Here is a 13314-nt window from a genome sequence, read left to right on the forward strand (position 1 = left end):
CTAATAAGGTGTTGTTAGGTGGTTGGTAACCCAGGAGGAGTTTGCTAAGGTGTCGCTAAGTGGTTTTTGGGTCATTGGTATGATATCTGAGAAAGTTTGTAAGGTATTCCTAGGTGGAGGTTAGGGTATTTCAGGTGGTTGCTAAGTGGTTGATAGGCAGTTGCGATCATATTTGAGGTGGTTGCTAAGGTAATTGCTAGGCTTTAATAAATATAGTCCATAATTCCTGGTATTTGCTTATTTAGGAGTATTTTATCTTTCTCAGTAACACAGATGTCGTGAAGTATTGGAGAGAATTGTCTTGCGATATATTGAATATTGTTGTTGTGGGAAACTTATCTTAATAATATTATATTGTGAGACGTTTTAATGGTTCAGTATTGTCTCAACTATTTATTAAATGACACAAATTTAGACATTATGAAACATTGCTAAATTGGATTAGCACATTAGTTTAAAAAAAAAAGATTAAACATGTCTTAACTAGTGTCATTTGATAATTAGTTTCAGACATTCTGTTGTAAGTACTGTTGTAATGTGTACATTAATATGTACACTTATTGTAAAGTGTTGCAGCTGAGTGTTTCAGTTGAATAAAAAATATCCATTTTAAATCCCGTTAAATCATTAGACAAGGTTTAAAAAATGATTTCAGAAGGTAATCAGCCAGTTTAGTACAAACAGTTTAAACACAACACTAAATGGACCACTTCTGACACCAATTTTTACAACTGTGAATAATTAAAAATCGATACTGGTGTTTTTGAAAATTGGTACAGTCTTGCAAAGCAAAATATTTTATATATATAATATTCTTTTAGCCCCTGGTTGGTGGTATTAATGTTGTGGAAGTGAACTGGAGGTAATGGAGTCTCTGGTCTGGCTGTGGTCGCTGGTGTTTGATCTGAATGCAGATAAATAGCCGTCTGGACTGTTGTTGGATCTGAACACAGCTCGAGGCGAGATCAGTCAACCTGCAGCCAACCCAGCTCTCCCACTCAGCTTCTGTGACGGTCACACATTTAACTGGAGTGTAAAGTCGCTCTTAATTAATATTCTAATGAAAACGCCGAGCATGAGTCGGAGACATCAAAGAGAGGAAAATAAAAACACAGCTGCTGTGTGTGTGTGTGTGTGTGTAATAGGGAGGGGATAATCACTAACCAGGATTATTATTTTACCTCTGATTTAGTGCAGAGCCACACAGTGAGGTTCTACTCAAACCCTTTATCATTATCATCGACAAAAAGTAAGATTGTAATACTTACATTTTTGTATTTTTGTAAAATATCCCAGTCTTTAAAATATAGACAATATATTGTTTTATGTCAACAAGCTACAATGAGGGTCATACCTAACACTAACAAACAATGTTAAATGGTTTGTAATGTCTTAACTAATTATCAGTTGAATCTAATTAAGACATTATGAAACATTACTACATTTCTTACTAATGTCTCAATTGATTATTATTTAACAGGATTTACAGGATCATTCTTAAGCATTAAAACGATGTTAAATATTTAATAATGTCTTAAATGTCTCAGTTTTTTGTGCTTTTCTATTTCCTCTTGGCTCTTAACTGCCCTTATAAACACTGCAAGCACAGAAAAAACCCCATCCATCCTTTTTCTGTGAGCTGAAAGAGTTTGGTGGCTTGGATATGTGTCTATAAACCATTTGCATTCTCCCTTATTGTGACATCACAATTAAAAAAAAACCTGCATAGAACCTCCCTTGCTTCACTCTTTACCTGTCAACCCCCACCAGAGCCCCACTCACTAGTTTAGTTGAAGAAACGCCATTTCGGTCTGCTGGTTGAGAACCTCAGACAGTACACAGGAGGACTAGCCAGCAGACTTTGTCTGAGGGAGGGATCTTTACCTACTGTCTTTCAAATAATTTTAAAAGAGTTTTGTTCTTTGTGCTTAGAGTCAGCACAAGCTGACATTAACATGTGGTAAACGCATAGCGCATACATGGGGTTGGTCAGAAGCAGCTTATTTGCATAAGAGTGACGGAGCCCTTAAACTGCTTGTTCTGAAAGGGACTGAAACTTTTGAGAATGAAGCTGGTGAGATCTCTTTATGTGAGTGATTTTGTGCAAAGATCCTCATGAAAATGTTTTATAGTCCGTAGACCTATTCTAACTTGTTTTATAAAATTTAAAATGTCTAACATGGCCCCTTTAACTAGTGTTTTTTAATCATTTAACAATGTTTGTTTCTGAAGTAGGCACTGCTTATTCATGTACAAGTATTGGAAAGTTTAACTGTATATGTTACACATTTTTTATATAAAAACTTATTTAATTTTATTTTTACCCAATTTGGAATGCCAGTTGCCCCATCCACATTTATATGAACTCCCTGTTTCACTGCAATGTTCCTGGCACTAAGAGGGTGAGGACGAGTGCATGCCTCCACTGATACATGTAAAGTCAGCCTCTTTTCCAACTGCAACCAATCAGTTCAGCATCACTAGGCAGCATGACAGCTTGCTCAGAGGAAAGCACCAGATCCCCAGCTCTGATGCATCAGCTAACAGATGCCTGTGCTAAGGGGAGAGAGTGCCACCTACTGTAATCACTCAGAGATGGAGAAGCAGCCATCCTCAGATCGTAGTGACTGCTGCATTGTCATGGAAAAGAGTTAGTTATTATTAGTTATTAGTTCAAAATGAAAAACAGTTATGTGCATATATGAAGATATTTCATTATTTTTATCTTAGCTACGCCTGTTTTACCTTTTTATATCACCCTCTGCATCAGAACTCAGTGTTCTGACCGTGTGTTCCTGTACAACATCTCATAGTTCTGAGAACACCCAGTCACTTATCTCCAATGGGAACCCCGTGGGCGAGGGGAACACTAAAGAGCTGTTCCACACAACTCAGAGACAACCTGAAGTAAAAGCTATTTTTCACAACAGAATATCTGATAGGTGGATAAAGGGGATGATCAATTCATCCACACAACAATGTGTTGCTAAACCATCTTTAACCCTTTAAACCTCGCTATTTAATTATGTTTGGTAAAGAACAGATCAGTCACTATATCTTATTAAAGGAGGTCTTGGACTTAGCCTAACCTGATTGTGCTTTTTCTTCCAATCAGCAGAAATACATTAGGCTAATTAAATCCACTAGAGGGTGCTGTGTCATTCAGTAGAATATAGAGCTGAGTAATATGGTAAAAATATTAAATATTAATATTTTAGACATTGCTATGTGGATGCGTTATACTTAAGCAATATACTTTATTAAACCTACTTTTGTTCAAAAAATGAGGTTCGCAAACCAGAATGGTGCGGGTTCCACGTCAATAGAAAAGCGATACAGAGTCCAATGTAGAATCAGATCCAGAATCAGTATGAGACTAAGAACCAAATCCAGAAACATTTCAGACCCAGAAACAGTCCAAAAATTAGACCCAGACTCAGCTGGGCTGTTAGCTTGCACTCAGCCAGTGTTGTGTGCAGTCTGTGTTTGGGATTTCTAATTGTGTTTTTTCTTACATCAGTAAACAGTTAATGTCTGAACATGAACATTAGCGCGTTAGCATGTTGTGACATTAGCTGTGTTGGAGGCTAATGCGTGTAAGAACCAGAGTTAAGAACATTTTGCTAGAACATTGTGTTTCCACAGAGGTGAATAATCTCTCAACACAAATTAGCATGCTAGCACGCTCATTAGCAGCATGTGGGAGGCTTCCTAATGCGTGTGTGGATTCACCAGAGACCTACAGGCTTTGATCACTGAGTGTAGTCAACAGTAATTAGTGACAGGAAAGCCAGTTGAAACTCTGCCCAGTGGCTCATGGGAAATGTAGTTCAGCAGATCAGTCGCCCGAGTCTTCCTGCCAGCCTGAAGGGAAAGGAGGGCGGCTTTGGCTCGGCTCGGCTGCCTCCGCGCCAAAACAAGCAGCAAACTTCCGTTCATAAATCCAGCGCTTACCAGCAGACGCTACCACCCCCCCTGTGACCCTTGCTGCACCTCAGTGATTCGTTCAGTCATGTGAGAAAATTACAACACCCTAAAAAAACCTTTGTATTTTATACCAGATTTAATCTCTGAAGAAATGTTTTAATAGGCCTGTCACAATAATTACATAATTGTCTCATCGTACAGTATATAAATATGACTTCAGCCATTTTTGCTGATTTCAATATTGCCCATTATATACTTCTTAATAGGAGAACCCATTAACATGTTTGACCTATAAAGGAACACATAAGGAATCATGTAGCAACTTAAAAGTGTTAAAAAAAAAAAATTAAGTACTCTGTAAAACATTTAAGTGCTCTTATCTGTGGAGCTGTTGACTTGTGGTTTCTAAGGCTGGTAACTCTAAAAATAAACTTATCCTGTGTAACAGCGGTAACTGTTGCTCTTTCTTTCCTCGGGTGGTCCTGATGAGAGCCAGTTTCATCATAATGTTTTTAGTGGTCTTTGCGACTACACTTGAGCATCCTTTCAAAGTTTTTGAATTGTTTCAGATTGACGGCTTAATTTTTAAAGTATTTTTTTCCTTACTTTGTTGAGTGGTTCCTGCTATAATATATATATATATATATATATATATATATATATATATATATATTAGAATATTATTTAAATAGAGCTATTCACTGTACACCAACTCTACCTCTTCACAATTTTACAACTGATGCTCTCAAACACATAAAGAGGGCAAGAAATTTAAGTAATTAACTCTTAATAAGTTCAGCACAGCTGTTAACTGAAAGCCATTCCAGCTGACTCTACCTCATAAAACTGACTGAGAAAATGTCAAATGTCAACGAGCAAAGCTGTCATCTAATCAAGAGGTGCTAAAGAATCTTAAATATATTTTTTACACATTTTTGTTAACTAAATACTTCCATATGTATTTCTTGAGTTTGGAGGATTCTGGCGTTAATCCACAATGCAGTACATATTAAAATAATGAGAAAACACTGAATTTAAGGTGTATCAATCTGATATTTTTATGCATCTCTCACAGATATATTTCACATTTTTTAATGTGAACTATATCCAACACTATTTTTAAACAGTTCACGTTCCTAATCTGCTCATGCGCCGCAGAACATCGCTTCATGTAAAGTTTCGGTTTCATTGTTTCCAGCTTCATAGGAGCTGTCATGTTACTTTGCCACAGCCACTTCTTTAGTTTGCATTTTTGGTTTCTTTAAACTTGTTCAAACTTTTTTTTTCTTTGATGCTACATCAGCGCCCTCCTTTGGCTGTGTTTTGCCATTTCATAAGAAACATGGAGTGATCGTGTTATAGGGGCCTATTATGGGTAGAGTTATCTCACTATCCTACTGAACCCCTCCCTTACTGCTTTTGTCCATATTCCGTTCTCCTTCTTAGCAACAGCTCAGTAGTAAACATGTTACCGTAGCAATCACATTAGAAAGCTGCGAGAATTCTGCATAGAGAAGTGAGAAAAACATCCTCTCAGTTCTCAGATGGCTAGAGGTTTATAGGAAATGTCAATCTCTGGCTATTTTAAACAAAGGTGTAATAAATAAGCAAACACATTCATATAATAAAATGATATGCAATATAGACAACACATAAAATAAATGTTAGTTAAAAATGCTGTCGCTCACTTGTCAAGGTCTTGAATTGCAGCATGCTGCCGTGCGAGTTACATAAATTTAACAGGGTGTGTTTTAAGCCCGGGCTAAAATAGCTCAGCGGCCTGCGCATGTTGTAGTGTTTCACACATTATCTATATTAAGGTTGTGTTAAGGTCAGCAGTTATAATTAGCCCGCATGCTGCTAATTCTACATTCTTTTTCCAGTTCAGTAGCAATTTGCGATATGTCAACAGCTCTCGCTCGGCCCCGAGCCACAACATGAAGTGTGGGTACACGCCGCCACATTAAGATACAGTACATGCCACCTGCACTGCTGCCAAAACGCACACGACACAAAGATCGACAGCAGCCATGGAGGACGTGTTGATCCTGAAGGCCTATTGTCCTCTTTTCCTAGACCCAGAAGTGGTTCTATCAAAAAAAGGCATGGCTCGCTTATACTGGTTAAGTTGGTTGACCAGTTTAGATCATGATCAGCATTGAGTCTGTTTTTGTTTTGAATATACAGTATATTAATAACAGAGGAGGAGGAGCTACAGTCTCTCATTAGGGTGAATATATACAGTAATATATTAATAACACTCTAAATGTAGGTATTGTGATATTATACACTGAGGAGGAGGAGCTACAGTCTCTCATTAGGGTAAATATATACAGTAGTATATTAATAACACTCTAAATGTAGGTATTGTGATATTATACACTGAGGAGGAGGAGCTATAGTCTCTCATTAGGGTAAATATGCAGTATATTAATAACACTCTAAATGTAGGTATTGTGATGTTATACACTGAGGAGGAGGAACTACAGTCTCTTATTTGGGTGAATAAATACAGTAATATATTAATAACACTCTAAATGTAGATGTAGGTGATGCTGTTGGGTGGGGTTGTGTAAAGGTTGTGATGAGTCAGTGAACCTGATAACTGGAATTCAGTGAAGCGGATTAATCCGGTTGATGAAGTATTTGTGGTGGTGATTAGTCAGAATTGTGATTGGTGGTGATGAGTGGCACTAACAGCACTGACGCACTGCAGTCATTACCGTTGTTCTGCAGAAGTTAAACATAGTCAGTGTTCTGAGAATAGTGCCCACCTACATGCCGCTTCTGTGTCATCCCTACGGTTGACCTGGCGATGACGTCAGCGGCCCGTTCTATTTTAGACGAGTGACCTCATTCGTCTGAGCCGGTGGAATGTGATTGTCCAGATTGCAGAACTTTCACACTGCACTCCATCTGCCATGTGATTCCACAGTCTGGAGGCGCATAATTCACATTAAATACAGGTCTGTTTATACTGTCATGATATATGTGTCCAGGCCATAAACACACAGATGGGTTCAATTATCTATTATATATACATATATAAATATAAATATATATACACGACTGCACAATGGATCGTTTTAGCATCTCCATTCCAAAATTTGTGTCATGGCAAGGCAAATGTAATTATAAATTATTTGCTGTTTGTTACAAAAGAAAATTTATTAATGGCATGTCATGTTGGATCACTGACTTTTGGTGACTTCTGATAAAAATGTCAAAATTTACAATATAATATTTTTTCTCCAATATCGTCCAGTCCTAATATAGAAAAATTTCATTTTTTAATATAAAAAATTTGTATTATTTCCATAATCACAATATTTTAGGGTATTTTAGTGATAACTATATTGTTGGAGAAGCAACAACTAAACTTCAATGCCAAGTTTTATTAATATAAATCCCAAACATTTAATAAAAACATGCAATAATAATAATAATAATAATAATAATAATAATAATAATAATAATAGTGCAGAATATTAAGTGCATGAATATAAACTGCATCTTTTTAATTGTTATTGCAGTGTTATATTCCTATATTGGTGTGTAGAACAAAAAGTAAAAAAAAAAAAAACATTATGTATAAGTGTGTGTGTGTTTGTGTGTGTGTTTGTGTGTGTGTGTGTGTGTGTGTGTGTGTGTGTGTGATGACGGTGGTGGGCAGACGGGAGATAAATGAGATATCAGGGCAGCAGGTGACTCGAAGGCTATTTATAGCTCAGGCCGGGGTAGCGAGTCTGTGGCTGTGACTCAGAGAAGCTCCTGATTGGCTGAGTCGGACGGGCCTGGAGGAGCCGAGTTTGAGGAATAAAGGTTCTGGAGGAGGTTCTTTGGAGCGGTGCCACAGCAGAACCTCTTTTGTGTTGTTCCAGAAGATTCAGGAGCTTCAGTGAGAGAGCTGAGCAGAGCTGAGCTGTTTACAGTGTGAGGAATCTCCTAAACCCCACACACCACAACTCCACTGCATTAATCACCACTTATAACAATAATAGTGATTATCATTGTGTGATAAATTAATTATAACAAATATACTGGTGTGTATGCACTGGCATGCCAAAAGTCATGGGATGTGGTTGTGGCAGTATGTTGTCTGATAATTAAGTAGAGTGTTACAACAGGGGACGGCTTGGGAACGCCTACACTTATAACGTATAAGTTGTGAGGTGATACCTTGTGTGTGAGGCTAATCACTGGCCGTTTTTGGGAGTTGCAACGAGGCCTGATAATAAGGAGGGATTTTAACATTCCTCCATCCACAGTTTGACGTGTGGAAGGCTGATATTAGCACCCTCAGTGGACAGTGCAGTGAGTGGTAATAATGGTGACCAGCAGTGTCTGGCTAGAATTGTCTTTGTCAACAGACAGGAAACAAGATGCAGGAGACCCCACACTCATATCCCACAGATCAGTGCAGCTTTCTTTAGCTTCTGAGGGACATGCCAAAAGTCATGGACATAGTCGATCCTATACCTAATTATTGGTCATAGTGTTATCATACATATTAGGTTAACTATATTTTATGTTTTTATATATACTGTATATATATAGCGTACAGAATATATGTGTTTTTGGGTGAGTGTTTATGTGTGTGTTTTGTGTCTTATATAAAGGATGATATAATATCCACAAGCTGTGGTGGGGAGGACACACACACACACTGACACACACACACACACGTCCTCTCCGCAGCTCGATATCTGCAGGAAGTCGCAGTTTTGTCGCCAGTGTTGCCATGGCAGCATGGTTGGAGTGGTGGCAAGGGGGGTGGGGGGTGGGGTTTGCACCACTTGCTTTTATGTTTCTATTTATATCTGTCAGCCGCATGCAGACGGGTCTGACTGAGGCGCTGCTCAGCCCAAAACACTGAGCAGAAATAGTTCAGCGCTATGGCCGAGAGCTGCTGCTGGCGTCAGCACCCAGGGGCCTGCACTGGGGTTACTCGTGGGACCTGACTTATAGAGCGGGCCGTGCTTTAGCGTGACGTCAGTTTGTACGATTGTAGCACACTGATTGAGCGTAGCGTTGGATCTGACATAGCAGCAGTGCTGCTGGAGATTTTACACACCTCAGTGTCACTGCAGGACTGAGAATAGTTTGTGTACAGCGTCCTGTGGACATTGTCCTCTGAGCTGTGTCCTGTGGGAGTTGTCCTGTGGGCACTGATTAAGGTCTAGAGCAGGGGTCACCAACATGGTGCCCGCGGGCACCAGGTAGCCCGCAAGGACCTTATGAGTAGCCCGCAGGCCTGGTCTAAAAATAGCATTTTTGTTGCTATTCTTTTTTTTTTAAATCACAGTTGCATTGATGTAATTTTAGATTATATTACATTAATATTAGCTTAGAGATAGCCTATAGTTTATATATTATTATACAATATAATGTAATATAATATGTAATATTATATTAAAATATAATATAAAATGTAAACACTTGCAGAGATTTATAATAATAGTGTTGCCTATTGATATCTGTGTCTTCACATAGATGAATGTCATTAATTATTAATAATAACATATAATTAAAGGTAAATTGAGAAAATTTGTAATTTCACGAGTGTGTATCAAACTGGTAGCCCTTCGCATTAATTGGTACCCAAGAAGTAGCTCTCAGGTTCAAAAAGGTTGGTGACCCCTGGTCTAGAGGATGAGCAACTCAAACTATGCAGCAGTTTAGAGTGTCTGATAGAGTGGACGCGAAGTTAACACACTAACCTCTGCTCTGCCTCGCTCTGCCTCCAGTTTTGTTATGTCACATGAGCACTGCATGAGTCTGTAGTATAAGAGCTCCCTCTGTTGCTGCACTCGCAAAATGCAGCTTGAGTTTGCTGTTGTTCATAATGTGCATAATTGCAATAATGCTAAAAATGTGATTAATTGTACAATCATTGTACATTGTTATATAATAAATAAAATGAAATTATGTTTGACCGATGCTGTGCGACTAAATGCATGTGTTCCTGGGCATTGGGTTTCACGGTGTTCCATGTAATTATGTTGTAATGCGGGGGGCGGGGGGGGGGGTTGTTTGCACCAGGGTTTCTTTTGTAAATCTCAGTAATTGCCCCCCCCCACCACCCTGCAGTGTTTTCTGTAGTGGCTGTATCGATTAGCTCGGCGGCGCTGCTATATTTAGCTCTGCGGCGCCGGGGGGATGCCCTCCCGCTTTGTTCCTGGCTTATTACCCGTAACGAGGCGCGGGTTGAGGAGGACGGTGGCGACTACGGCACTTCTGCTGTGTGTTTTTGTTCCACTGTGAAGAACCGGAGGAGGCGGCTTGAAGGAGGAGCGGCACCGGGGGAATAAGGGCACGGCACACAAACAGAACAACCAGCTGACAAACACACTCCGACAGGGAGCCCTCAGCCTCGGCCCAAACACACTCACTCCACAGCGCTCCACATTGTTCCCCAGTGTTCCACTGCACTCAGACTGAGAAGAACAGTGTTCTAAATATTTGGAGGCTTAAATGACTCTTAGGATCAGTGAAAACTATATAGAACCGTGAGAACTATGAGAAGACTCATTTGGATACTTGAATTATGCTTTTGCTGTTCTTTAGACTGGTGAAAAATAAACTTTTGTTAATGGTTCATTTGAAAACTATAGCAGTTTAACCAATATGGCCATTTTTTTTGTCATAATATACAGTGCTAGTCAAATGTTTGAACACACTGTAATTTATTGTGTATCTCTGATTAACTTATTCTGTTTAACAGAAGTAACTCTTGCTCTTCCTTTCTTGGGGCGGTACTGATGAGTGCCAGTTTCATTATAATGTTTTTGATGGTCTTTGTGACTTTCTAAGTTCTTGATATTCTTTGGATTGACTGACCTTCATTTCTTAAAGTATTTTTTTTCTGTATGTAATTGAGAAGTATGTTGCTCTGTAATAATAAAATATAAATCAGCCCTGATTAAAATGCTTAATAATCAAATACATATATTAATATAAGTTAGACACTTCAATCAAAAATATATTTGGTAAAATAGATACAAAAAATAAAATATTTTGATGGAATTTGTTTCAGTATACATCTTTTTTTTTATTGGCACAATCTGACCTGAGGACTTTTATTATGAAGCTCACAATGGCTAATGGTTTTACAATTGATTTGTTCTGCTCTATGATATGATGTGTGTATTATATCTGTACGAAGGTCAGAACACCATATATATTTATACATATATTTAGCAGTTTATGTGGTTCAGGGGCGGTTCTAAGTGATACTATAATATTAAAAAGGTGTTATTTCTCTGTGTTCCTTACAGTGGACGTTAAGCCCGACGTCCCGCTGGCCCTGGAGCCGGTGTCTCCCCTGGACCTGCGGACGGACGGCAGGACGCTGGACCCAGACGTGTGGGAGCGGCAGCTGCAGCAGGAGCTCCTCCTGATCCAGAAGCAGCAGCAGATCCAGAAGCAGCTGCTCATAAACGAGTTCCAGAAGCAGCATGAGAACCTGCTCCGCCAGCACCAGGCCCAGCTGCAGGAACACCTGAAGGTGAGGAGAACCGAGGAACTCCCTCAGATATCACTCTAAAGCTCTAATCAGCTTTGACGATTACAAAAAATTACAATACTGTGATTCCAAGATACTCAATATATATTACAATACAATCCTTTACAATACTTCGCAGCATCTGTGTGTTACTGCAGAGATTAATATTCTTCTAAAAAAGCAAATACCAGAAATTAGGCATTAATTAGAGTCAGTTTATTAGAGTAGAATTTCACAACCAGGTTCACCCTATCCATTTAATTAGCGCCACCGCATGGAGAAATGAAGCGAGGAGTCTAAGGGAGTTTAGAGTGCCTGTGTTTTAATAACAATATCCATTATTGATGCCAGATATTGATAAAGTATTACAAACTATACAATATATCGGCATGACAATATTCTGTCCCTCCCCTATTGCTGACACAGATGTGCAAATGCAGACACAAGCATGGGGCCCTGTTTAAGTGATCTTTAGGCGAGCTATCAACCACACAGCTTCATTTAGAGCGTGTTAGTGTGTTTTTGCTATCGTAACGATGGGAAAAGTACAACTTGCGCAGCTCGAAATGAGCAAAAGGCGTTTACTTATTATCTTAATTTTGGCCGTAACGTGAAATAAACCAATCAGCGTGTCACTTGCCATTTCCCTGATGGCTGATTGCCTAATTTAACGCTTCTCCTCAGAAGAAATTTACCCCTGGATTCACGCTGTGAAGGGGTGCAAACAGCTCATTTACCAGAACGGCAATTTTATTTTATGTTGTATTCCTTGTTGATGTAAAGGTTTGTGCACTGCTTTGTGTCCATATGTGAGTAACAAGCGTCAAGATAGCAATGATACTCCAACTGTTGACATCTGCCTAGGTTGTTTTCAGTAAGTGGAGCACCTGTGTTTTCTGATGCCAAGATAGCAATACGCCAGAAATGTTCTTGAACACACTTAATTTCTAGTCCACTCTATCCATTAGTATAGAATTATTCACAAGCACTGTTGCTATTTAAACGACGCAGGTGGAAGGCATGACAATAGACTGTTTACAGGGTGTGAGATAGCAATGAGCATCATGATGCGCCTTGTACAGGGTGTAAGATACAGACAATGGTGGGAAAGGAGTCTTAGATAGAGATTATGGATTAAAGCACCTGAGCCTTTAGGTAAGACCCAGGCCATGGGCTGTCAGTGTGTAACAGGTGTGTAATATGTGTGTAACCGGTGTGTGTCGGGTCTCTCAGCTGCAGCAGGAGCTCCAAGTGATGAAACAGCAGCAGGAGCAGCTGGAGAAGGAGAAGAAGCTGGAGCAGCAGAACCAGGAGAGAGAGCTGGAGAGAAGCCGTCGCCAGCAGCAGGCCCTCATCCTCCGGAACCGAGAACGAGCCCGAGAGAGTACGCAACGCACACACACACACACACACACACACACACACACTGTACAAACATTCACAAATTTGAAGCAGATAATAACAGTTCTGATTTCTACTGCTGTACCTTCATGTGTCAGTAGGGGGAGACATGTATTCATTTTTCTGAGAGCACTTTGGTTTAGTGGAACATTTATTAGTGTTTCTGATTGTGTATCATACCTGTCATTTAAAGCTCCTTATGCTGGAGTAATTAAATCTTTCAACATATGATATTTTGGAATACTGAATTCCTTTAAATCTGTTAACAATTAAAACTACTAACCTGATTTTACCTGGATTCCTTTTTTATTGTATGTTACTCATCATGTTCTTTTAGTTTTATTTTAAATTCTTTTGTAATGTCCTTTTAAATGCTTCGTCTTTTATTTGTATTGTTATTATTATTATTATTATTATTATTATTATTATTATTATTATAATTATTATAAACTAATATTATATTTATTAGACTCATTAAACAC

At 38.9% G+C, this 13314-nt stretch overlaps 1 protein-coding gene across 3 annotated transcripts in view; it reads left to right on the forward strand.

Annotated features, from left to right (window-relative positions):
• hdac9b (histone deacetylase 9b) overlaps nucleotides 1-13314 on the forward strand; it is a 91208-nt gene that overhangs the window by 56890 nt on the left and 21004 nt on the right. For all 3 annotated transcript variants that reach the window (XM_022673975.2, XM_022673976.2, XM_022673977.2), the window contains 2 exons: nucleotides 11205-11434; nucleotides 12665-12815. In XM_022673975.2, the coding sequence (XP_022529696.2) occupies nucleotides 11205-11434; nucleotides 12665-12815 (381 nt within the window). The remainder of the gene's footprint in view (nucleotides 1-11204; nucleotides 11435-12664; nucleotides 12816-13314) is intronic.

This window comes from Astyanax mexicanus, chromosome 6 (assembly GCF_023375975.1).
Source record: "Astyanax mexicanus isolate ESR-SI-001 chromosome 6, AstMex3_surface, whole genome shotgun sequence".
Taxonomy (NCBI): Eukaryota; Metazoa; Chordata; class Actinopteri; order Characiformes; family Acestrorhamphidae; genus Astyanax; species Astyanax mexicanus.